The sequence below is a fragment of the Rhinatrema bivittatum genome, chromosome 1, assembly GCF_901001135.1.
Source record: "Rhinatrema bivittatum chromosome 1, aRhiBiv1.1, whole genome shotgun sequence".
Lineage (NCBI taxonomy): Eukaryota > Metazoa > Chordata > Amphibia > Gymnophiona > Rhinatrematidae > Rhinatrema > Rhinatrema bivittatum.
The window spans coordinates 513,065,097-513,092,413 of NC_042615.1; the positions used below are offsets into that span (position 1 = coordinate 513,065,097).

Consider the following 27,317-nt stretch of genomic DNA (forward strand, 5'->3'; position numbering starts at 1 on the left):
GTGGCAGCTCGTCCATAACTGCTAATGAGGTATTGCTAGTCCATCCTCAGTACTGATTATGAATACCTGACCACATAAATCACATCTGTCAGAGGTACTGACATGGGCCCCTCAAGGGTAAAGGTGCCTGTAAATGCGAGTGTGGCAGGAGTCCTACACAGAAAGACCATCAGCCTACATGGCTACTATATGAGACCTCTGGGAGCAGTAAGTCTATACATTCAGCTATGTGTGCCGTGTACTATGGAGACAGCTTGTAGGCTCATGAAGTCATCAGCTGACAACTGTTTCTCCAGCCTTAAAAGCTTTACACAGAGCAGATCATTGAGAGTATAGGAGCACACCTGCCCTTCTCACCACTAACTGTAAAAGTGACTTACACCACATGAGGCTCAGCGTAGAGGACAGCAGCTCTTCCTGATTCCCCACAAGTCATGACAGGCATGTGGATGAGCAAGGGCCTGCACCCATTAAACCATGGAAATGTGTGGAGTGACGCTGCAAATGGAACTATCAGCAGACTGTTTGGCGCAGGAGTACTCAGGACTGTAATAGATTCTAGCTATTGCTCAAAGCAAAATACTCTGCATATTTTCTGGGTATATATATATATATATATATATATATATATATATATATATACAGCTGCACCACATGACTATCAGTGAGCTATAATGGTCAAGGGCCTTGCATCATCCAGACATCTCAATATCTCTGTAAGGCTAGCTGTGACAGGTGATTCGAAGGCAGGAGATTCAAACACATCTAACTGGTGGCTTCTATTATGTCAACCTTTGCTCAGGAGAGATGTGTGTGCTCTTAAGAGTCATTAGAAACTATACAGTAACAGTGACATCGCCGAGCTTATAGGAAAATACAAGAGAAGGCAGGACACCATCTGATTCTCAATCCTGCCTGGTGTAGGCTTGCCGAGAAGTTAACCGAACCGACATGACATCACAACGGCCAAGGCCCTCACCTTCTGCACATCATCATTTACAAATTGCATAGGTAGGTGTAGCACAGTGCATGTGTGTCTGGGTGCATGCAACCACCAAGAGGTATGGAAGGACCTGTGCGCATTGTGGGAATGGCACCAGGTAGCGCAGGTCCTTTACCCATGGCTGTAAGGGAAAGCATGCTACTACAGCACGCTGATGTCAGAAAAAGGGTTGCCAACTGGCTACAATTTTCAGGACAGGTAAATCCTGTCCTTGTTAGAACCCATTACATGCTGGGGTTTCTTCTGATTTCCCTATAATGTTTCCGAGCAAAACCAAGACTATCGATACCTGCATGCATCACACTTGTGGCACTCTCATCCACATGTGAGCACTAGGATGGAGTCCGCAGGGGAGGGCCGACAAGCCAGATGGCACTAGCTAGGCCAAACTATGACCTCTGTGTTGGGAGGGCAGACTCAGGGTAGGAAAACATTCCCATGCTTATTTATGATTTTCAAATGTATGCACATAAATGTTCATGCAGAAAGTTAAATCTGCTCCCGAGTGGGTGTAACTTCCTGTGCTTATGTGTATACTGGGGTAACCTGCTAATATGTGCAAGTAGTTTATTTGGGAAAAATAACACACATGCTTTTAAAAATGCAAAAAGTATGCACATAAAATGCTAATTCTACCCCCAATCCCACCCACAAGAGATCCTCTTTACTCTGCATATAGAGGGTGGGTAATTTTAAAAACTCTTCCTCTGCACTGCTCATGGGCAAGACTTAAGTAGGTGCATCCACTATTCAGTCTATGCTCTTCTCTGCCCCCTACCCCATACTCCCCTCTCTCTTCCAGCCCTGCCCCTCTCTCTTATTCACAACCTTTCACCTCACTCTTCCCTCCTGCTCCCTCTCTATATCGTCTCTGCCCCCAAACTCTCCAGCATCAGTATCCATCGTCTAATATTCTCTCCTACCCCTTTCCCATGTTTTCAGCATTCCACTTTCTCTACCCCTCAACCTTCTCCGCTCTCTTCCCTCCTCTTATCCAACAGAACCATTCTCTCTCTCTTCTCCCTCCACCAGCAGGCTAAACCTCAAGCCTGACTAGGTCGATTCAGTAAAAGTTGTGAGAGAGTGGGCAAGCGGCCACTCTCCTGTGGGCGCGATTCAGGGGGGGGAGAAGATGCAAATGAGGGCTTGCAGTAAAAAAAGGCGCTAGGGACATTAGCGCATCCCTAGCACCTACTTTTTGACAGGAGCAGCGGCTGTCAGCGGGTTTGACAGCTGACGCTCAATTTTTCCAGCGTCTGTTCTCGAGCCCGCTGACAGCCACGGGTTCGGAAAACGGACACCGGCTAAATTGAGCGTCCGTCTTCCGACCCGTGGGCAGATTTTAAATTTTTTTTTTACTTTTGGGGCCTCCGACTTAATATCACTATGATATTAAGTCGGAGGGTGTACAGAAAAGCAGTTTTTACTGCTTTTCTGTACACTTTCCCGGTGCTGGCTGAATCTAATGCCAGCCTTTGGGCAGGCAATTTCTGAAAGTAAAATGTGCGGCTTGGCACCGCCGATATAGTACAGTGCGCTCCACCAGAGCACACTGTACTATATCGGCCCACTAGGTGAGAAAATAAAATCTCCCCCTTGTCCCCATACTTGTAGCTGTCTACGACTTTCCTTCCCTCCCTCTCTGCCACAGATAGCTCCTGCTACTTTTGACTGCTCACTGCAGGCTGTTGCACCAAGTCCTGAGGTAAAGAGAAAACACACCAGTAGCATGGAAAGAAGAATGCTGATACATAGCCCAACCTGCAAACAATTTTTATAGCCCAACAGAAAAGAAAGCAACCCGATCTGCCAGCACTCCTGCAGAGAAAGAACTCAACTCCATCCCTCCTCACCCACACCAAAGGACGGGATGCAGGAGGCGGAGCACACGAGTCTCACAAGCTCAGTGGATTGGTAGTAGGCAAGAGCAAGAAGCGGAAGTCAACGCTAGACGTGGGACCAAGCGCAAGCCCCGACTCCTCCCCCAGGAGGGAGGGGGGGTCGAAGGATTGGCACAAGCTCATCTGATTGGCTACTGGCAGAAGCAGGAAGCGAAAGTTGACACTTGGCTGGGGAACGCGAGCAAGTTCCACCCCCTTTCCCAGGCGGCGGACTCGCTCAGGCTCAGCCTCTTGAGTGCAGGCAGCCAGAGCAGTTTACATTGACGTGAACAATTAAGCTCATCTTTGCCGCTGCCGTTCAAGTATGACTATTCCTGGATTCTCCCTGCCAGGCCACTAAGCTCGCTCCCGGCGCTCCGAGCGGCTCTCCCTCCGCTGCCTGCATGGCGTGGGCGCGAGCGGCCGGGGTCGGCGCGTGCAGTGACGAGGTGTTCGACGAGGAGGCGAACGAGCTGCAGCTCGCGCACCGCGAGTGGAAGAGCGTTATGGAGCAGCGCGTGAAGGTGATGAATGCCGGCGGCCCCACCCTCCTCCCCTCCCCCCGGCGTCACTCGTCGTAACGTCGAGCGCCCGCGCCGCGCGCCCTCCCGCCAAGATACAAATACAAAGGCGGGTCCGGGCCTTTCGGGAGTTTCTGGGAATGTGTGTGAAGGCGAAGTCAGTATTGGATATCATTTACTCAGTTTGGCTCTCTTAAAAACCGGACTTGTTTGTGTTAATCTGGAGTTGGGAGCTTCACTATTAAGCTTCTGCCCAATGGGGGAGGTCCATGGGTTTCTGCCTGGCAGTTTGCACAGAACCCGACATAATAAAACAAGAGTAAAAAATGTGTGCTATGCTTTGCACATTTTTTTTTCATGTATGTACTAAAGTAAGTTAGCTCCTGATGCAGTAAGCTAATATGCAGGTCCATTGGAAATTAAAACAAGAATCAGCAAGTTTGCTTACCGGAAATGGTATTTTCCCTAGCTAGCAGGATGAATTAGCCATTATTTGGGTGATGACATCCAGTGGTCCTGAATGGACTTCTCAGCTAGTAGAGCTTTTGGTCTGCTGAGCATGTGCGGGAATACCTGCAGGTGTGTTGGCTCATGAGCCCCCTCAATTGAGTTTAGAGCTAACCTAGCTAAATAATCAACTGTTCAGAGAGGCGGGCCAGTAGTTAGCATAGCTAATTCATCCTGCTAGCTACAGAAAACACCGTTTACGGGTAAGCAAACTTGCTTTTTCCATCAATAACCAGGGCTGAATTAGCCATAACACATGGGGGAGTCCCAAGCTGAGGGTGGCAGCTTCCACCATCATGGAAAGCAGACAACTGGGTGAACAGGTTAGACAAATCTGCTTGTCTGAATTTACTGTCACTCTAGTTGGTCCACACTGTAGTGGGACACACAGATGTGTACTGACAACTATGTTGCAGCTTTGCATTTATCTTCAAGTGGTACTGCTTGCAAATGAACCACTGAAGCAGCTATGGCTCTGACTTGATAAGCTTTGATGGTATCTGTGATCTGTAAGCCTGCTCAGGTGTAACCATATGCGATGCAGTATGCTAGCCAGTTGCACAATGTTTGGCTACTTGTATGCCTAGTCTGTTAGGATCGTAAGAGACAAAGGCCTGGATTTATCAAAATGCGGTAAGTACCGCATGCGATAGCAAAAGGGGCGTGGTTTATGCAAAAATTCAGTTTATCGCAATTTGCACTAATTACCTATGAGAAGAGCTAAGTTAGTGCACATTGCGATAACATTATCAGAATTTGCAATAGGTGTCAGACCTGTTGTATTTCCTGCATATGACCACTGGGTGGACCATTTTTGAGAGGGAGAGCCTAGCCATAATGTCATCCCCATATGTAGGTATTTGTATCCCTATGTTAGGCCCACCTAGTAACTCGAGATGGGGTTTAGGTATGAGTGTAGGGGGTTAGGGGCCACTTTCACATTCTTTGTGACACATACGAACAGAACAGTGGTCTCTTGTGAAGATCTGATAGCCTTCGGAGATTTGTGCAGTGTTCTCTCAACCTAGCTTGATGGACTCTCTACCTGGGTAACATCAAGCTAGGTGGCGAGCACATTGCCCAAATCTCATCTTGGAGTGAGTTTCCTCACTCCGAAGGCCATCAGATCTTCACAAGAGACCACTGTTCTGTTCGTACGTGTCACGTAGAATGTGAAAGTGGCCCCTACACTCATACCTAAACCCCACCTCGAGTTACTAGGTGGGCCTACCATAGGGATACAAATACCTACCAATGGGGATGACATTATGGCCAGTCTCTCTCTCTCTCACCTTCAATGGATCGCACAGCCTAACGCAATCCAAAGAGGTGTTGTTAAAATCGGCGTTATGGCTGTGCGATAGCTCTTCGCAGACAGGCTAACCCAGCCCACTCTCCGCCCCTGCGTTAACGGGGCTTTTCGCATGCAATAACCCCTTAATGCATGTGAAAATGCCTTATCGCATTTTGATAAATGACCCCCAAAGAGCTGTGAAACTTGACGATGAGGCTGAGTTCTTCTCTTGTAGTGAGCCAAGGCTGCTGGACAATTGTACTAGAACTAAACTTGTTTGGGCCATGTTGGAGCTATGCGGATCAGTCGGGTTCAGTCTTTGATAGCAAGAATGGTACAAAAAGTTTTCAGCGTTATCTGTGGAAAAGTGTACATGAGATCTGCATTCCAATCGAGCAGAAAAGCATACTGAAAAGCTAAGTTAACTGAGAAGAATGGAGCAAAACTTTTCCAGCTTCCTGTTTTGCTTAGATGCAAATAGTTTGTTGGCATTTGATTGCTGTAGAGACAATTTGTGTGGTCAAAATGTTCTGCTGAGGCATTCTGCCAATAGATTGGAGATCCCTGGGAGGTAAGTCACTTGCAGGATGGCTCGACGTCTGCAAACCCATTCCCTTATTTTATCTCTTCTTGGCAAAGAATCTGACCCCATGCGTCGTCGTTCACATAGAACATGACTATTTGATTGTCAGTTTGAATGTGAATGCTCTTTCTTTGAAGGAAGTGAGTTGAAGGTTGTCTTTGTGTAAACTGATCACTCTAAATTCTAGGAGGTTGATTTATAATTGTTTTTCTATGAGTGACCAAGAGTCATAGAAAGGGTTCAAAAGGGGCCTGTGGGGGCTCCCCAACCTTTCTTGGAGGCATTTGTTGCCACTGTTACTTGCTGAGGAGATAGCCGAAGGGGTGCTTCTTCATGAAGAACGAAGGGCTCTAGCCACCAGCATAATTAAGAGCGAATTTTCAAAGGGCTGTGCATGGCTGGCCCCTGCTTTTCAAAAGGGTCTGGCCACTAGCATAAGTCCCAACATGTGCACAAGTGCTGGGCCCTGAAAAAGGGGCGGGGTGGGGATCGGCTGGGACAGCGAATATTAGCTGCTGTCCCGGGGAAGCGTGCTCCAGCAGCTGGCTGGCACGTGGAAATGACTTCTGCTCAGGAGGAGCAGTAAGTAGAAAAATAAAATGTTTTTGGGTAGCTAGGTAGGGGTTGGGGTGGAAAGGGGAAAGGGGAAAGGGAAGGAAGGTTAGGTGAGGGATAGGGAAGTTCCCTCCCAGTCTGCTCCTTTTAAAATCTATCCCTTAATTTATTTCAAAATCTGCACTGTGTTGTCAAAGGTTGAGTGAGAACAAAGGCCCCACTGCAAATATTGTAAGGGCATGTTTTTCTGCTGCCACATGGCCAGAACAACTCTTACATCTGTGGCTGATGACTAATCTTGGTTCAACAGTAGGGATCTGCTTGATCTGTTGGAAGGTAAGCTCTACCTTGGAGAGAGTCTATTCAGGCTCCAATGAATTTTATGGCACGTAATTAGAGAAGATTTCTTGAAATTCATCAGAAATCCTAACAATTGAAGTAGTTGTATTGATTTTTTTCAGGGAGGTTAGCACACCTTCCTGGGAAATCACCATCACAATCCAGTCGTCCAGGTATAGGAAGACTGATGCCTTGTCGCAGATGTGCTGGTACTACTGCTAGGCCTTTGGTGAATACCCTTAGTGAAGCTGACAGGCTGAAGGGGAATTTACTTACTTATTTATTTAAATAATTTGTATTCCACTGATCCACAAATCTCAGCGGATTACTTCATAATGTAGTGTCGAATCTACAATATAAATGGGCTCTGACCGACGGCCCGCAAATGCGCAGTAGAGAGCAACTCTACCGCGCATGCGCGGGCGAGAGAGCACGTCGGTCAGTGCAGAGCGGCGCCGGGAAGAAATGGAGCCGTGTGAGGGCTTCGGTGAGGCATGCGCACGAGAGAGAGATCATTGGATCTCTCTGCCACTTTCGATTGTGTTGAGCATTCAATACTGTTGAAAAGATTATCTTTACTTGGTAGGAAAAATGAAGTCCTCCATTGGTTTCAGTGCTAACACATTGTGAATTTCAAGTCAAGACAGGCAATGAAAGATCCTCATAGAAACCTATTTTTGTTGCGTTCGTGCCTATTTCCGCCCTCGCTCCACCCTCTCTACCTTTGTGGCAATTCCCCTCGGCTCAGACGGACATAAGAACATAAGAACATAAGAAAATGCCATACTGGGTCAGACCAAGGGTCCATCAAGCCCAGCATCCTGTTTCCAACAGTGGCCAATCCAGGACATAAGAACCTGGCAAGTACCCAAAAACTAAGTCTATTCCATGTAACCATTGCTAATGGCAGTGGCTATTCTCTAAGTGAACTTAATAGCAGGTAATGGACTTCTCCTCCAAGAACTTATCCAATCCTTTTTTAAACACAGCTATACTAACTGCACGAACCATATTCTCTGGCAACAAATTCCAGAGTTTAATTGTGCGTTGAGTAAAAAAGAACTTTCTCCGATTAGTTTTAAATGTGCCCCATGCTAACTTCATGGAGTGTCCCCTAGTCCTTCTACTATCCGAAAGAGTAAATAACCGATTCACATCTACCCGTTCTAGACCTCTCATGATTTTAAACACCTCTATCATATCCCCCCTCAGTCGTCTCTTCTCCAAGCTGAAAAGTCCTAACCTCTTTAGTCTTTCCTCATAGGGGAGTTGTTCCATTCCCCTTATCATTTTGGTAGCCCTTCTCTGTACCTTCTCCATCGCAATTATATCTTTTTTGAGATGCGGCGACCAGAATTGTACACAGTATTCAAGGTGCGGTCTCACCATGGAGCGATACAGAGGCATTATGACATTTTCCGTTTTATTCATCATTCCTTTTCTAATAATTCCCAACATTCTGTTTGCTTTTTTGACTGCCGCAGCACACTGAACCGACGATTTCAATGTGTTATCCACTATGACACCTAGATCTCTTTCTTGGGTTGTAGCACCTAATATGGAACCCAACATCGTGTAATTATAGCATGGGTTATTTTTCCCTATATGCATCACCTTGCACTTATCCACATTAAATTTCATCTGCCATTTGGATGCCCAATTTTCCAGTCTCACAAGGTCTTCCTGCAATTTATCACAATCTGCTTGTGATTTAACTACTCTGCACAATTTTGTGTCATCTGCAAATTTGACAGATGCAGCCGCAGCTTCTCCCCGCCTCTTGGTCCCGGTGTCCCCGGGCTGGCTTGATGCTACAGATCCGCCATGTTCCTGATGACGTAAGGGCACGCGAGCTCCAGACTTTGTACCAGCAAGGGCGCGAACCTCGGGGGCATCCCTCCGTATTAACGTCACCTGTTTTCAATTTAAAAGGTCTTTGTTTGCTAATTACAAGCAAGTTAGCAAGGAACTCCATCGAGACTTGCTTCGGCAGTCCACGCTACTTGTAACTACGTTCCGAGTCAGCAAGGGGAATTCTTCTCCACTGCTCGGCTTTTTCAAACTTACCAGGAGTACCCGCTCCTTGGGGGCTCCGCTCTCTCTATTCTTGATTGCAGATTGTTGGACGGGATCCGGTACTCACTCCTCGAGGGCCTACGATCCCGAAGACTCAGAAGACTCCTACTGCCTGGAAGCGATCGCAGACGTGAAAACATTGAGTCCTATTACAGACAGGAACCGGTACTCGCTCCACGAGGGCCATTGTTCCTAAATTTAGGCTCCCTTCAGTCTAAGACGTTATCGCAGGTACGGAGATCGTGAGTTACCATTGAAGATAGGAATCAGTACTCGCTCCACGAGGGCCTATGTTCCTAATTCCTTTCTCATACTATCTTCTTCCTCAGAAGATATCGCATACCTATATCTTATGGATTACTATTACAGATTAACAGATAGGAATCGGTACTCACTCCACGAGGGCCTACGTTCCTATATCTCTTCTAGCCTCTCTTCTATTCCAGAAGCCATCCCATACACAGTAATTGTTAGTTCTATTTCAGACTGCCTATAGAAACCAGTACTCGCATGCGGCTCCTGTTCCTGTATATTGAACTCTCTGTTGCATAAAGAAGACACTACAGAGATCTACAATTGTGAATGTATCATCTACCACTGGTTATGCCCAGCATACCCTGTCTACTCACTACCTATAGTCTCTCCTTACAGCTCAGCAACTCAGAGATCATAGTTCCAGTATCAGAGGGACTTCAGCCCCACCGGGCATATCAACTCACTACTGCCACCTCTGGTGGTTCTACTTCCAGCCTAATAAAGAACTATCTGTGTTTGTCTCAATACTCCAGCCTAGCCGGTGGTCCCTCTCAGGATCTCCACTTGAGGGCGCTGTCATCTGCCATCGGCCCAGGGATTCACTATTTCTACTAAGTGTTACTTCCTACACTAATAGAGCGGTATTATTCATCTACCACTCTGTGGGAGCCAACCCACATCAGACCATTACTCCTCTCTCTGCGGAAGCTGATCCATATCAGATAGCTATCTCCCCGTTGGAATCATACAAGTTGCTGGTTCATCTTTCTACAGGAACAAAGCATAACAGTTGCTACTCCTACCCTCTGCTAGAGCAGAGCACTAAAAGATTGCTACTCCTTAGCAAGATCCGTAACAGAGAGCTAACTCCGCTTCCCCTGGGGGGGTGATCGCTAATAGATTGTTAACTCCTCCTTCAACGGAAGTATCCAGCAGCCAGATTCATAACAGATTGCTAACTCCTCCTCTCTGGGGACCAGGTCTATAAGAATTTTTGAAGGCATTCTGCAGGGATCAGCCCTCTAATCCATGCTCTTTAACCTGTACATGCTTCCTCTCTGCACCATTTGAGCACTCACACAGATGAATTTAAAATGTATGCTTACAACATACAGCTGGCATTCTCTATCAACTCAATAAATGAATGTCTGCATGTGGTAAACATTTGGCTGAGACAAAACAGTCTTGTATAGAATATAAAAAAGATTGAAGCCTTATGGATCAGCAAAAAAAACCCCTATGCCACTCCAGCTTCAAGATCTAATTATTGAGGGAACACCAATAGTCTTCTCTGAAACTATCAGGGTTCTAGGCGCCTCTTAGCTGATTCCACCTTTTGCATGAAACCCCAACCGAATGCTGTTATTAAAACTGCCCTTTACAAGTTATGTTTGTTACGTTCATTAAAGCACTTATTACTTTACTTGGTAAAGTACAAGCCTTTATCATGACTACCACTGATTACTGCAGTTTGCTGTACATAGGCCTTCCAAAACACATAATATGGGTGCTACAGCTTTTGCAAAATGCCACCGCCCGTTTGGTTGCCTCATGTCTTTACAGAGCACACAACTGTACTAAAAAAAAACCTTCACTGGCTCCCCATTGAGCAAAGGATCAGATTCAAATTGATAACCATAGTTTTTAAAACTCTGAACGAGGAGGGACCCAGCTCTATTGCCAGTAGACTAATCAGATATGTTCCTACTAGAGCTATAAGGTCAGCTGATATTTAACATTCTGCAGGTACCCACTGTTAAAATAGCTTAACTTCAGATAACCCATAACATGGCTTTTCCTTTTATCAGCCCTAGCCTCTGGAATGAGTTGCCTTGTGAACTTACGGATATTACAGACATCAAGCTTTTTAGAAAAAAGTTAAAGGCTATTTTCAGATAACCTTCTCTTGACTTAGTCCTACCATTATTAAATTTAACTTTATTTTAATTTTCATTGATTGTTTTATGTTTAACAAGCCGTTAAGCCCGTTAAAACGGGCTACATTACATTTAACACAGCACCCTTCTACACTTTTTCTCCCTCACTCCCCCTTCCCCTCGTTCACTCCTCCCCTTCCCTCCACTCAGTCTTACTCACCCTCTGTCTCCCACTGCCTCCTTCCCCTGACTCTCACCTCCCTCCCCTTCCCTCAGTCACTCCCACCTCTCTCCCCTTCCCTCAGTCACTCCCCACCCTCTCTCAATCCCATCCCCTCTCCCTCAGCCCTCCTCCACTCCCTTTTCTCTGCTCCACAACTTCTTACCCTTCCACTTACTCACATCCCTGTCTCTCACCTCTCCTCATTCTCCCTCTCCCCTCACTCTTCCCCTTCCACTTACTCACATCCCTGTCTCTCACCTCTCCCTCATTCTCCCTCTCCCCTCACTCTTCCCCACCCTCTACCTCCCTCCCACACACTCATCCACTCCTCCCTCCCTCTCAATCAGTCCCTCCCTCCCTCCCACTCAGTCCCTCCCTCTCACTCAGTCCCTCCCTCCATCCCTCCCACTCCCTCCCTTCCTCTCACTCAGTCCCTCCCTCCCTCTCTCTCTCTCCTCCCTCCCTCCCACTCAGTCCCTCCCCCCTCACTCAATCCGTCCCTCCCTCCCTCTCACAGTCCCTCCCTCCATCCCTTCCACTCCCTCCCTTCCTCTCACTCAGTCCCTCCCTCTCTCTCCTCACTACTGGCCGCCGCCACCCGCCGCCGCCATGTTGGGTTTTTTTTTCCTGAGACCGACGTCCTTGCCCGCACATGCGCAGTAGAGCTGCTCTCTACTGCGCATTTGCGGCACGTCGGTCAACCTTCGTTTATTAGGTAGGATGTCTTGTATTACAATGAATGTTTTTGTTACCCTCGGTCCCAGACGGCTGCGACCACATCACCTCTTTCTTTGCTGCCTTGTCATTTCTTGGACGAATGGCGGTCTCTGCCATCCATCGCTGACCTGCCTGGCGTTCCGGGAGGCGTGGGCACTGCTGACTGTCATCTTGATTCGGGAATTACCTAGGCATGCGCGCAAGGGCCATGGCAGAAACCTCGGGGGCATCCCCTCCGGATGACGTCATCTACCTGCTGTACTTAAGCTGGCTGGCCCTACACTTTGACGAGTTAGCAAGGAGTTCCCACGTTGCTGAATTCCGCTCCATTCTTGGCTCCTGCTTTTCAAAAGGGTCTGGCCACTCACGTAAGTCCCAACATGTGCACATGTGCTGGGCCCATGTTCTTCTATAAGGCGCTGTAACTAGAAGAAACTGCTACTGCACAAAGCAGAGAGAAACGTTATTTTACAATTTCTCCAGGACGGGCTAAACAAGGGCCTAGCGATAAATTCACTATCCAGATAGTAGCCGTTGGATGCTACATGGGACAATTTAGGGGGAAGAGTCCTCTCTGGTGTCAAATCCGGATGTAGTCCATTTCTTGAGAGGAGCAAAGCACATTCGTCTTTTGTGAGGCTACTAGTTCCACCATGGGGCCTAAACTTGGTCCTGAGAGTGTTAGCAAAGGCATCATTTGAACCTCTAAGGCAAGACCCTATAAAAGATCTCACCCTGAAGACATTACTGCTGGTGGCAAAGTCGGCAAGGAGAATCTCAGAATTACAAGCGCTATCTTGCAGGGTCCTCTACCTTTCCTTTTCAAGGGAGAAAGTCATAATTAACCAGTGATATTCTTGTTGAAGGTCATGTCAGAATTCCACCTGAATCAGGTGGCCTCTTTACCTGGATTCAGGAAAGCGAAGTGTGTAGGGCTGGAAGAAAGAGCTCAGATTCCTGGACGTACATAGGACTCTTTTAAGGTACCCAAATGTTACAAATGATTATCTGAAATCAGATATTTTGTATTGTTTGTGGGGGCTCGCAAGGGTGTAGCTGCCTCTAAGATATCCATTGCTCACTGGATTAAGGAGGCAATAGCCTCAAGCTAAATATGGAGAGATAAGCCAGTCCCAAAGGGTGCACTCCACTAGGGTGCAGGTCGGTAGCACCTGTGTAAATCTGCAAGACAGCCACATGGGCTACCTTGCATTCATTTACAAAGCACTACAGGTTGAATCTTCAGTAGAAAAAAGATACAACATTTGCTATAGGGGTCCTGGAGGCAGGTCTGGGATAGATACTGTCAGGACTGGTCTGGGATAGATACTGTCAGGACTGGTCTAACCCTGAGGATTTGGCCTGTACTACAGATAGGGGAGATGCTTTTGAAGAGCTCCTGTTGAACTCAGTTCCGGGAAAGGTAGACAAGGCTGTGCTTCGGGATGAGGACGGTCTGTGGCTTCTCCAATGCTGTTCCTCCATTTTCCAGGCCCTGGATTTCATAGTGTGCAGAAACATCTGTCTGCAGTTGTAACAATTGTACTAGTCTTGGTCCAGTCTGAGGCAGTAATAGCAGAATTCGTACCCAGCAATAAGGACATTCTCCTACCACAAACACAGTCCTTGAATCCACTGACTGCGGGTTTCTTCTTTCTGGACATTGTGATGAAAAAATAGGTTCTTAATTTTTCTTTTTCCTTTTTTTTTTTTTTTTTTTTTTTTTAACGATTTGGCATTGAAAAGTACTTTTTGAGGACTGCTGAGGTAGGAAAGCAACATTTAAAGACAAATCTTTGAGTTTTTACAAAAAAACAGAGAGAGAGAGAGAGAGAGAGGTACATGTTCATGCTGGTGCTCAGACAAAAAAGACTGAAGGGGCTCACAAGGCAACACCCACATGGGAATTCCCATACATACTCAGTGGAGCAAAAGAGAGGTCAATTTAGTGCCGCAGGATGATACCATCCACGTATCAGGCCTAATTCAGCCCTGCTTATCCACGGAAAATGGTTTGCATTTTGGCAAGCTGAGGATTCCCGATAGGCATTTTGACATGTTTCCTTCCAAGGTTGTTCCAAGTTAATGCCTTTTAATAATGGAGTCCCCTGGGAAAAGGATTTTTCTATTTTGGCGTCTCTTAAGAGTGCTTTTTGGGTTTCTGTGAACAGTAGATGTCGGGGGTGGGGGGGTTGTTTGTTTGTTTTTCAACTCATCTACCACTTGATATGTACCTTGTGGAGTTTTGTCTGTTTCCAATGCTGTGAAGAAAGTTTGTGTGGCCGTAATTTGAAAAGGTGTCATGGATCTTGACCTACCACACCCCACTGTGACCCATTTATTTCTCTGTTTTTGCCTCCTTTGTAGGAGTGGTGGAAGATTTTCTGGATGTTGTGTATTAATGAAGGTTCCCTTAATTTTAGCCAAATCCTCTCTAAGGTCAGCCAACTCCTTTTATAGTGCAGAGAACCGCAGACAGATGGTACAAGCTCTGAGTTTCCAGATGGTCTGCCTTTGGACTAGAGATCCACAATTATTGCACTGAATAAAAGTCATTATGTCAATTTGGCTTTATGGAACCACCTGTATTTTTATTGTTGAGAATTCCTAATCACTTAGAATATTAATCAATTAATTTAATAGTACATCAGAGCTGTGTATGACTATTTAAAGAAAAGCAGACCCTAGCGTGGGGAAGGGGAAGGGTGGGAGACATTACACCCTTTCTCTGTTAATTAAATTAAAGCAGCCCTTTCAGAAACGCACATAAATACCCAATCTAGATAAACTTTATACTTGGCCTCAGATAATTTGAAAATGGAAATATTTTGATTTTTCCACAAGCTATCTGAAGCCCAGTCATGCACAGAAGCCTGGGATCAAATGAGTGAGAGGATGACAGGGAAATGGGACTTGGACGCGCCAAGGTTTCCAACTCTTTTCTAATTACCATGATATCAGGAGAATTTGGTAAAGGTTAGCATTATTCCATTTGCTTATGCTGCTGCAGCTCCTAAAAGGAATTTGTTGCATAAAAATTTGTATCAGTAAAACTGAGTATCAAAAGATGCATCACTTAAAAAAAAACTGATATAAATGTGTGTGTGTGTGTGTATGTACATAATTTCTTCTGAATTTTTTAGTGCTTATGAAAGGTGCTAGATCAACTGCACCAGAAATTAGTTATTCATTTATTCACAGAAGAGGTGCAGCAAGGGTTTCCCTGCACAGCCCTGCCAATGTGCCTCAGCTGATCTTGGGGGGAGGGATCCTGGAACACTGACATGTATGGTGCCACCCCCAAGCTGACAGGAAATTAGTGTTAGGGATAGGACTACCACGGCAGTGCTGGGTCCCCCAAAGTGTAGGATCCAGGGTGGTTGCCACAATTCACCTCTTCCCCCCCCCCCCCCCCCAAACCAAGGTCGGTCCTGTCTGGAGGAACCATCACTCAGGGTGAGAGAGTAAACCAGGTACTAGATCTGTGTAGTCTTTGACTGCTTTGCTCAGACTGCAAAGGACAATACCAATTAGTACCAAATTCAGTGAGGGATTTAGGATTTTACTGCCCTTAGGCACTATTGGTGCTGTCAACCCTTCCTTTCTCCCTCCCTCACACTGTGCTTGGAGAACTGGAAATAGAAATTCTAAGGCATAGCCCCGTAGTTTCCTGTATCAACTCAGGGGGTAGATTCTGAAGTTTATTGACAAACATTCCATCTTTATATTTTTACATTATAAAGATCAAAGTAGTTTTCAACCCTTTTTTGGCTGTATCATTTATTTTATTTTTATTGGATGAGGAAAAGAGATCTTAAATATCAGTACAAGGGGGAGAGCTCAGGGATGTAGACAGGAAAGGATGAGGACCAGGAGTGGGATGAGGCGAAGTTGAGAAGACAGGAGACAGGATGAGAGGGAAGGAATGAGGACTGGTGATGGGGGAGATCAGGAATCTGGGATGGTGGACGCAGGACTGGGAGGGGCTGGGGTGGGTTCCCGGGAGAGGTAGGAAGCCGGGTTCCAGTATCAGGAGGATAGAATTTGAGATCAAGGGAGAGAGCATCTGGAGTGAGGATGGAAGAGGAAGGGTTTCCTTACTATGCACTGGTTCTGCTGCCCCTTGCAATCCCCTCTCTAACCTCTCACCCAGTCTGGCATACCCACTCACACTCCCAACACCAATGCCTTCCCTGTCATACACAGACACACAAAGGCCCCCAGCTGATCCTTCCTCACCTCACAATGATCCCCCCACTCAGCCCCTCCTAATCTCATCACCCCTTTGCTGTCTCTGCTCCATGCTCATGCCCTCCCCTTCTGTCCATGAATGACAGGAAGGGAGGAGCCAGATTAGGGACCAGAGCAGCTCTCTGCTATGTCTGTTACTGGTTTATCCCCTCTCCTTCTGTTGCCTGTGGGCTGTATCAGGAAGCAGAGGGCTGTTCTCTGCTGGGTGAGATTAAGCACAGCTAAAAAGGCCCTCAGATCTTCAGCCTGCCTGCTGCCTCAGATTTTTGCTGCCCTAGGCATGGGGTTAGTGTGCCTATTGACAAATCCAGGCCTGTCCAAACTGTGGAAACGGATTGAGACTTCCCACTCTTTGCACGTGAGAAAATAAAAAAAAAAAAAATAAAAACCTGTGGTTGAAGCAGTTGAAAATGAAAACATGAAATTAGAGATGTTTTGACTTTGTGAGAAGTATAAAGAGTAACTGCTAATGGCAGATTTTGTTGTTCTATGTAAAAGATACACGAGCATGAATTCCATCTTCTACGGTTTGAATTACAGGAAGGCTACCGAGATGGAGTAGATGCTGGAAAAGGGGTTTCACTTCAGCAAGGCCTTAACCAGGGTTACAAAGAAGGAGCACACCTGATTGTCAGAAGTGGAAAGCTGCGTGGGATCCTTAGGTGAGACTTTTTTAAGATTTGTGGGAAAAAAGTAGGGTACTTCCGTAAATTTATTTTTTTTTTGTAATTATCGTTTATTGAGTTTTCATAGAACACACAACACAGTGCAAGGACGTCCATGATTAAACATGATGTCTAATAGTATATAATGATAAACAATAAAAACAAACACTGCACCCTATTCACCCCTCCCTTCACCCCCTACAGAGTTCTCACACCAATATGTATCATTACATCAATTTTCGTATAAGAAAAGACAAAAAAAATAAACATAAGATTAACGGGTTAATACACAATGATTAACACCCCAAATAACCCAAAGACAAAAAAGTATCTCCCCCCTGCAATTGCACTTGGAAAACCAAAGCCCTACATTTCACAGGCACCACTTATGAGCAATGAATTAAAAAGGGCTTCCACACTGAGTAAAAGGAAGACATACGGTTATTCTTGGTCGCCTTTAGGGAGGCTGAGCGACAATGAAGGTGCAATCTTTCCAAAAACCCCTGAGAGAGGAGGTGTTCTCTCAGTTTTTCAGTTGGCGGTGACAACACTCTGAGCTGCAATAAATGCCTGCCTACAAAAATTCTGCTGATACTTATTCAACTCTGGTATGGGAATATTGAGCAGTACAGACTCAGCTGACAGGGGGAGGGGGAAAGCGATACCAAAAATAGTACCGAGCCAATCAAATCCTGCCTGTCAAAAGAAACAATTCTAATACACACTGCCACCAAATGTGAAAGTAGGTCCCGGGCATTCCACAATGTCTCCAGCAGAGGTTAGATCGCCTAGGGAAAATCTATGTCATTTGTCTGGAGTAAGGTGCCAGCGAAACAACATTTTATAACAATTTTCCTGCAATCGAGCTGAGATAGAACATTTATGGGCACTTGCAAAAATACTCTCCCAGGCTTTTGATCCTAGGGCCTGCCCTAGATCCTCCTCCCATCTATCAATATGTGAGAGAGGATGTTGACCCGTATCATTAAGTAACCCGTATATTTTAGAGATTATACACGTATCGAATCACTGTGAGTGCAGTAGCTTTCAAACAAAGATCTGCTGCCCCGTAAAGCATTCAACTTTCTATAAAGCTAAAAAATTGACAGGCTCCAGATGGTAAGTTTTGTTCCAGCAAATCTTTCATCATAAAACCACCCTGCCTAAACAGAGGTCCAATAACTGTGATCCCAACTACCTGCCACGACTGATATCCCACCGGGAAAATCAAATTGTGAAAGAGAGAAGATTGGTAAAAATAAGAGTAGTCACCCACCAATTTTACTCGCCATTGGGTCCAAACCTTTAAAGTAGTACGTGTTGTCCATGGTAAGCACCACAGCGGACGCCATGACAGCCGTGGCTGCCAGGGCAGTGCACCCAAAGGCATCTCCCGAATGATCACCTGTTCAATCATCACCCATTGTTTCACTGAGACCTGGGACCAAAGTCTAGGAGTTCCCTAAGTTGAGAGGCTGCGAAATACCAGGAGAGATTGGGTACGTCAAGCTCCCCATAAATCTTCGGCTGAAAAAGAACCCGGCGGGCTACCCTAAGGGGGCGGTGTCTCCAAATGAAGTAAAAAATTTTCTTCTGACACACACACGTCAGGAGGGTTGAGGCGAGGAAAATCGGGAGTGAGGAGAATAGATATAAAAATCAAGGGAGTATGCTCGTTTTCACAATGGCGATGCGGCCAAACCATGAGAAGAAGCCTCTTCCCCATTTATCTAGATCGTTCCCGATAGATTCTAGTAAGGGAGCATAATTAAGAGAAAATAAATCGGAAGTACGAGAACCAAGAAGGACGCCCAAATATTTAAGGGATGACTTGGCCCAGCGAAATGGAAAGCGCTCCTTAATTAGAGATACTTCAGGGGCCGGTAAATTAATATTGAGAAGTTCCGATTTACTTTAAAACTGGATACCTTGCTAAAAAGCTTCAGTTAGATTCGACACCAGCTCAAGAGGACCTCGGATCAGTAAGGGTAAACATTATATCGTCTGCAAATAAGGATAATTTAAAATGAGACTCCCCTAAACGTATCCCCTGAATGGAAGATGAGGACCGGATCCTTGTCGCAAAGGGTTCTAAGAATAAGGCCAATAATAATGGGGAAAGAGGGCATCCCTGTCTAGTCCCTCTGCCAATAGGAAAGTCCCGCCATAACCACTGTTTATCTTTGCTTTGGCACTTGGGGACTCATAAGGTTTCTTTACCCATTGAAGAAAAAAGGGCCAAACTGCATCTGCTGCAACGTTTGAAACAAGAACTTCTGTAAATTCTTTTTGTGCCTTATAACCCTGCCTAGCATAATTAGATCTCCTAACTAACCCCTAGATTCATCAAAATGTTATAAATTTTGCATGCATAATGCCCGCAATTAAAACAAAAAAAAGGGGGGGGGGCATGGTTAGGGTGAGTTTAGTTATGCAACACACGCTGTTTTAGCGCTTTTTGTAGGTATTTTACTGCAACGCTCGTTAAATTTATCGTGCCCACAATATTTTCACTTTGCAGCTTACGAAGAGCGAGAGAGAGACTTTTTATAAGGCTCTCATAGTAGTCAACTATTTATATCACTATAAGAGGGTCATCTAGAAACTCGAGGTGAGGTTTTGGTGGGTTTTGGGGCCAGTTTTCCATGCACAGTCAGATGTACGAACAGCACAGTACACATCAGTGAAGATTTGATGTAAATTTGAGTGAGGGAAGTCACACAAAGATGAGATTTCTACAATGTACTTTCACCCTAGCTTGAGTACCCAGATAGAGAGTGCATCATTCCAAATCACATAAAATCTGCATTTATGTGTACTTATGTGTATTGATACTTATGTGTATCAATCCACTAATCCCACCATGTTTATTATTCTGGTCTAGTTCTCATTTTTACCTCATGTTCCCCTATCCAGGCACAGCATTGCAGGCAGGCTGTACCCTAATTGTCCCCTTCCCTTTGGCTTATGGCCTCCACCCTATATCCTATCCCCCGAGTACTCTGTGCTTCTGGCCCTTTCCCTGTTCCCCTGTTGTATTCCACCCTGACTCTATCTTCCTAGCAATGTCAGCTTCTGTTTCCCCTGTTATCTACCTAATAACATGACACTCTTTTAATCTCTTAGTAACATGAATCCTTGTTTTCCTAGCGTGTAGCAGATGGACTCAAAACAAGTGGGTATAGTGTGCTCGTGCTAGCAGTTGGAGACGGATCTGACGTCAGCACGGGTACATATACCCCGCAGGAAGTGCAGCAATTCAGTAATTTCCGTCTCCAAAGCTGTTTGGAGCTACCTTACGCTCGCTGAGCGTTTTTCCAAATTATAACGGCCCTCAAGGATGCACATGACCGGCGTATGGACGCCATTCTGAAACAAGCCTTTGAGGTGGCAGCCATGTCCCTACGAATTGTGACCTGCTGCACCGTGGTGACGCGCTCCTGCTTATCACAAGCCAGGAACAACACCCTGGGAGAAGAAATGGAATCAGCCCTCTCGTTCCTCACTGACGCTGCCTCCGACCTAGTTTGTACGGCAGCCAAAGGAGTATCATCCTCAGTGGCAGCCAGAAGACACCTCTGGCTACGTAATTGGTCGGCCAACTCCTCCTCCAAGACTCGCCTCACGAGAATGCCCTTTAAGGGATCCCTCTTGTTCGGCAGCGACCTTGAGAAATTGGCTAATAAATGTGGCGCCTCTCCATTACCCCGTCTACCAGAAGACAGGTCCAGGAGGGCCCAGCGCCCTTTTCCTAGGCCATCCAGAGGTAGAAACTCTCAGCGCTTCAACCCTTACAGGGCTCACTACCAAGCACCTCGTTCTCATGCCAGGAACCAGTCCTTTCGGACTAAGCACAACAAGAGGAGAACCGGCTCTGGCTCTGGTCCCGGCCACACCTCACAATGACAATCAGCCGACCCATCCGGGGGTAGCAGCCATAGGGGGCAGGCTAACCCTCTTCTACCGCAGGTGGGTCGAGATTATCTCGGACCAGTGGGTCCTCGCCATCGTCCGAGAAAGGTATTACCTGGACTTTCTTCAGCTCCCGCCGGACAAGTTTGTGGAATCTCCTTGTTCACCCCTCAAGAGGGCGGCACTAGAAGTTACCTTGCGGAGGCTTCTATCCCTAAAAGCCATAATCCCAGTGCCTGCATGGGAGGAAAATTCTGGCATTATTCCATTTATTTCATAGTACCCAAGAAGGAGGGCACTTTCAGGCCCGTCCTGGACCTCAAGTCAGTCAACCGGCACCTACGGGTCCCCAGCTTTCGCATGGAAACCCTGTGGTCTGTCAAGAATGCAGTACAGCCAGGGGAGTTTCTCACATCCCTAGACCTGTCGGAAGCCTACTTGCATATCCCAATCCATCGGGATCACCAGCGCTATTTACGCTTCAAAGTCCTGAATCAACACTTCCAGTTCTGAGCTTTACCCTTCGGGTTAGCTACCGTGCCGCGAACCTTTACCAAGGTCATAGTAGTAGTGGCGGTGTCACTCAGGAAGGAAGGAATCCTCGTCCATCCCTACCTGGACGATTGGCTGATCAGGGCAAAGTCCGCGGAGGAGAGCCACCAGGCAACCAACAGAGTTATATCTCTTCTGGAAAGCCTAGGATGGGTAGTAAACTTGAACAAGAGTTCCCTACAGCCTTCTCAGTCGCTGGAATACCTAGGAGTCCGATTCGACACCCAGGAAGACAAGATCAGTCTGACCGCCAAGAGGAGAGCAAAGCTCCGGAATAGTCTGCAGGCCCTGCTGAGTGCCACCCGGCCCACAGCTTGGGATTACCTACAGGTCCTTGGCCTTATGGCATCCACGCTGGAGGTGATACCATGGGCGCGGGCTCATATGAGACCATTACAACGCGCCCTCCTATCTCGGTGGAGCCCACGAACACAGATCTACACCGTACACCTACCTCTACCAGCCAGAGTGCAGAATCAGATACGATGGTGGTTGCAGCCCGGCCACATGAGCCGGGGGTCAAGAATGTCCTCCCCAACCTGGACCCTGCTCTCTACAGATGCCAGCCTGAACGGATGGGGAGCACACTGCGAAGAACTCACCGCCCAAGGGCGGTGGAACAGAGAAGAGTCGGGGTGGAACATCAACCGACTAGAGGCACGGGCAGTCAGGCTAGCGTGCCTGCAATTTGCCCACAGACTTCGAAACAGAGCGGTCAGAGTGATGTCGGACAATGCCACCACGGTGACATACATCAACCGACAGGGCGGAACCAGAAGCCAACAGGTATCCCTAGAAATAGCCCCCCTGATGACTTGGGCGGAAGCAAATCTCCAGGACATCTCCGCCATCCACATCGCCGGGAAGGACAACACCACGGCAGACTTCCTCAGCAGAGAAAGCCTAAATCTAGGGGAATGGCAGCTGTCGCCCACAGCTTTCCAAATGATTGTGGATCAGTGGGGGAACGCCGGGCATGGGCCTACTAGCGGACAGGTCCAACGCTCAAGAATCCAGATATTTCAGCCGCAGGCGGGATCCTCTATCCCAGGGGATCGATGCCCTGGTACAGCCATGGCCTCAGGGGATCCTGCTATATGCCTTTCCTCCATGGCCCCTGCTGGGCGCCATTATACACAAGATTCAGCGGCACAGAGGCCTAGTTCTTCTAGTGGCCCCGGACTGGCCAAGAAGACCCTGGTACGCAGACATGAGAAGACTACTGGCAGGGACTCCATTTCCCCTGCCTCCACACAGGGACCTGCTGCGGCAAGGTCCCATCCTCCACGAGGATCCAGCTCAATTCTCTCTTACGGTCTGGCCATTGAGAGGGCTAGACTGAAGAAAAGAGGATACTCGGGGCCGGTAATAGATACACTCCTCCAAGCGCGCAAGTTCTCCACATCACTAACATATATAAGGATCTGGAGAGTATTTGAAGCCTGGTGCGAAACTCACAGCACCAGTCCACATGCCGCTAAAATCCCTATCATTTTGTATTTCTTGCAAGATGGCCTTCAGAAGGGTCTGTCCCTCAATTCCATCAAGGTTCAAGTGGCAGCGCTATCCTGCTATGGTCCCCGGAGTGACAGCAACAGCATCGCCACACACCCAGACATTTCCCATTTCCTGAAAGGAGTCAAACACATTCGCCCGCCACTGAAAGTGGTCTGTGCCCCTGTGGAACCTCAACCTAGTCTTGGAATTCCTAGCGGGACACGCCTTCAGACCTCTTCGAGGTCTGTCCCTCCGTTTGTTAACCTTGAAGATGGTGTTCTTGCTGGCTGTATGCTCAGCACGCCGCATCTCAGAGCTACAAGCGCTGTCCTGCCGTGATCCGTTTCTTAGAATCACTCCAGAGACTATCCATCTTCGCACGGTCCCTTCCTTCTTACCCAAAGTAGTCTCACACTTCCACCTCAACCAAACCATATCCTTGCCTACCACAGAAGGTTTGAAGAAGTCGGAAGAAGGTCGAATACTACGCTATCTCGACATCGGCAGGCTGCTGTCCAGATACCTGGAAATGTCAGAAGCAGTACGAAAGATGGACCACCTGTTCGTCCTTCACAGCGGGAAGAAGCAAGGGGAAGCGGCCTCACGGGCAACCATCACCCGCTGGATCAAAGAAGTTATCAAGGCAGCCTACGTAGAAGCGGGAAAACCACCACCTCTACGGGTCAAGGCTCACTCTACCAGAGCTCAAGCGGCCTCTTGGGCAGAAACTAGGATGCTGTCGCCTGCAGAGATATGTAAAGCGGCAACATGGTCCTCCCTCCATACATTCTCCAGATTCTACCGTCTGGACGTCCAGGCCAGGGAGGACACAACATTTGCGAGGGCAATCCTGAACGGACCTCGGGCAGCCTCCCGCCCAGTCCGGGAGTAGCTTTTGTACTTCCCACTTGTTTTGAGTCCATCTGCTACACGCTAGGAAATGTTGAGATTACTTACCTGATAATCTCCTTTTCCTTAGTGTATGCAGATGGACTCAGCATCCCGCCCGGCTGCCGGTATACATGGGGATTCACCGACTCACGGTAAGCCATGTTTTCTTATAATAGGCCATCCACCCTGTCGGGTGTCGACGCCTTCCGGTTGAGAACACTGGCGGTCTCCAGCTACTATCAATCGGTCAGGGTAATCCTGTTCATTTAATCGATCGGTCAGTTACACATATATCCATAAAGCTTTTGCAAGGAAGATTACTGAATTGCCTCACTTCCTGCGGGGTATATGTACCCGTGCTGACGTCAGATCCGTCTCCAACTGCTAGCACGAGCACACTATACCCACTTGTTTTGAGTCCATCTGCATACACTAAGGAAAACGAGATTATCAGGTAAGTAATCTCTACATTCGTTTCCACTGTTTATTTACCTTTAGTAACATGACACTGTGTTAATCTCTTAGTAACAAGATTCTTTGTCTTTTTATTCGCTGGCTCTCAGGAAGAGCCTATTATTTATTTGTTCCGTTGATCCCAGTTCTTGTACCCCTTGTTTGATGTAATGCTTTCTTCCATGTTTTGTATCGTTTTGCTGTAAACCGAAGTGATATGTAATTCTGTTACATGAATATCGGTATATAAAAGTTCTAAATAAAATAAATAAATAATACTGTGCTCTTCGTATGTCTTCCAGTGCATGTAAAACTAGCCCCAAAACCCTAGACCACCGCCAAAACCTGACCCTCCTATAGTGGTATAAATAGATGACTCTTATGTGTTGCTACCCCAGAAGCACTCTCTCTCTCCCAAAATCCGCCCACCTGAATAAATTTTGCAAATTTGCATACAGAGCATGCACTGCGATAATGCTCAGTTATAGTTTTATCGCAGCCATTAAGGCCCTAACGCGATTTGAGGAATGATCATGTAAGAAGCTTACCAAGTTAGCATTGTATCTTTAACCAGACGACTAAGGGTTTCCATGCTATTTGGTACCAAAAATGGCACCGACCTGACCTTGCCCTAGCCATGTGACTAGGGTAAGGTCAAGGGATCGGATCTTAGCCACCTTTGTATGCATTTCCATTATTCATGCATGTAAATCACAGGCAAAGAAGGCCATTGTAATAGGGGAGGGAACCTGGCAAGGAGATGCAAATATCGCGCGATATCATCACAGTAGTGCACTATAATGCACGTTAGAGCCCTACTGCGGCTTGATGCATCTCTTTGTGTGTAGGTTAGTTAAAACACAAACTGATTGTGTAAAACTGCTGAAAGATTTAGAAAAACTGAGAAACTGGACATCCAAATGGCAAATGGAATTTATTATAGACAAAGTGATGCATGGGTAAGAGAGAGACTGTGTTGGCTAATTCTTGCTCCAAGCTGGAGTAAATGTATTTGGGGTAGAGGCCTTGGGGAGGCATATACAAACTGCATTTCAAGGTGGGTGAATCGTCATGGCCAGAGAAGGACTGGAGCCCAATAATGGAGAACATAGGCTGACTCTTCCTCCTGCACGCTGTAAATAATCCTTTTTCAGGCCCTTCAAAATACATTTTCAATTCCAAAACATACCAAATGGCAGCTGAATTATCCCCCTTTTTACAGTAAATATTTTGAAAACATGCCAGTCATGTAGTGGAGGTCCAAGTTTCAGCCTCTACTGCTTTCTTGTCTAAACTTAGGACTGCCTGCATGCAGAATCTAGAATTAGTATGAGAATCCACAGCCACTCTTGTTCCTTTGTTGGAAATAATTTTGACGCAGGGCAGAGCAGATATCTTTCTAGCTCTTTAACTACACAGAAAAACATAAGCACATGTATTGCAGAATCCTGAATTTGGCCACTATGTGTCACTGTTTAGCAATGGCTGGGACTCCCTCTATTCCTGGGAGGGCTGTGAATGTAGGTTTTGTTTTGTTTTTAATCACTTGCATTTGTGTTTGTATGTGTGTAGGGTGGGGGTGGTGGATGGTTAGAACCCTAACAGAAGGCATGGAGCAGCAGTTACAAACTTATACACCTTGCTGGGCAAACTGTATGGGCCATTTTGATCTCCATCTGCCATCATTTACCTTGAGAAGTCCATCAGCACATGTGCATGTGTCCCTTCTGTGATCACTGATGAGTCTTTGTATTTCTATGTACCCTTAGGGCCTAGTCAAAAGTGAAGCATTTGTGGTAATCAAGCTTTTCCAGCCAATGCTTTTTTTTTTTTTTAATCCATTAAAAAATTGTGCAGGCAAAACGTGTGTGTGTGTGTGTATTAAAAGAACTGCAGGAATTTTGCCTGATCTTTAAATCTAGCCTGTAGGGGCAAAAGTTCCACAGCACCGTTTGCACTTTTTTTTTTTGGTTGGAATTTTGTTTCCCTTCCAGATATGGCAGGAAATGAATGCCTTGTGTAAAAGATGTGCTGTGCATATAAACTGATTTGTGCAAACTGCACTTTTTGCTCTACATGTGTCCAGTGCCTAAGGGTTAGATTTAGTCAATAAGACTTTTTCCATAGGCACTGAACGTGGAAAACTGTTCTTTTGCAGGAAAGCCCAGAGAGTGCTGGGTTCAACTGGTCTGTCTGAGGCTTGCAGCTGATGCATTTGTGTAGTGGGAGTGCGCACAGAATACATTGGGTTGGTTTTGTAACCCACCAACCATGGCTCACAGCAAGAAATAACCGCACCATGTTTTTAATGATGGAGGTGAAATCTGAGTTATTGTGCCAACTTTCCATAGTGAATTGTTTGGCCAGAAATATTGTAGGGCTAGTCAAATGTGTCCTGAATTCTTTGAACTTTTGATGAAACATTAAATATCTTTTTTTTTTTTTTTTCTGTACAATTTATGCCCACAGCTTAATTTCTGATCTTTTAACTGGAAGTCTGATTTGATAGCACCAAATTTAAGTGCTACAGATTTGTAGTCCAGTGCCCCCAAATATCAATGGTTTGGGGGGGGGGGCGCTGTTTGATGGTGGATGAGAGCAGACGCATAACTCAAGAGCTCCATCTCCCACGGGCCTATAAACCATCTATTTGCGCTTCCTAAGTCTCTCAACCATTACAGAAACAGTCCAGAAATACTGCGGATTGGGAAACTACTACATATGGCATCAAAAAGAAAAACTACTGACTTAAAACAGTTTGCATATGGATGGTCGGTGTTGGATACCGGGCCTGAAGCCGACGAAGCGGCAGACGGCACTCCCGAGCACATGGAACAGACTCCGGACGCCCCCCAAGGGGCTAACTTGGCTGAGATTCCCTACGGTGCTGACTCGGAGCTCCGGGATGAAATTCGATCATGGTTTGTCGAATTTTGGGTGGATCTCCGTCAGCATAAATCCGACCTCATGGCAGCCATGGCCGACCTGAAAGAAGATTTCAGCACCCTCGGTAATAGGGTCGACTAACTGGATATATAGGCAGACCAACAAGGAGAGATAATAAATCAGGTGGTCACCCAACAGTCCATGCTTGCCGACAAGGTGGAAGACCTTGAAAATCGTAGCCGGAGAAGTAACTTACGTATTAGAGGGGTACCGGACACGGCGGAGTATGAGGACGCCGAGGGAGTCGTGCAGCAGATTTGTTCGTTCCTCCTCAACAACGACGGATCGGGACAGGATACCGTGGACGCAATTCTCACCCC

The 27,317-nt window shown here is 46.6% G+C and overlaps 1 protein-coding gene across 1 annotated transcript in view; it reads left to right on the forward strand.

Moving 5' to 3' along the window:
- The first annotated feature begins 2,932 nt into the window (after nt 1-2,932).
- The window catches only part of YAE1 (YAE1 maturation factor of ABCE1), a 33,453-nt gene continuing 9,068 nt past the window's right edge, over nt 2,933-27,317 (forward strand). Inside the window, exons 1-2 of the mRNA XM_029611824.1 lie at nt 2,933-3,407; nt 16,622-16,743. Of these exons, the coding sequence (XP_029467684.1) occupies nt 3,288-3,407; nt 16,622-16,743 (242 nt within the window). The 5' untranslated portion in view covers nt 2,933-3,287. The remainder of the gene's footprint in view (nt 3,408-16,621; nt 16,744-27,317) is intronic.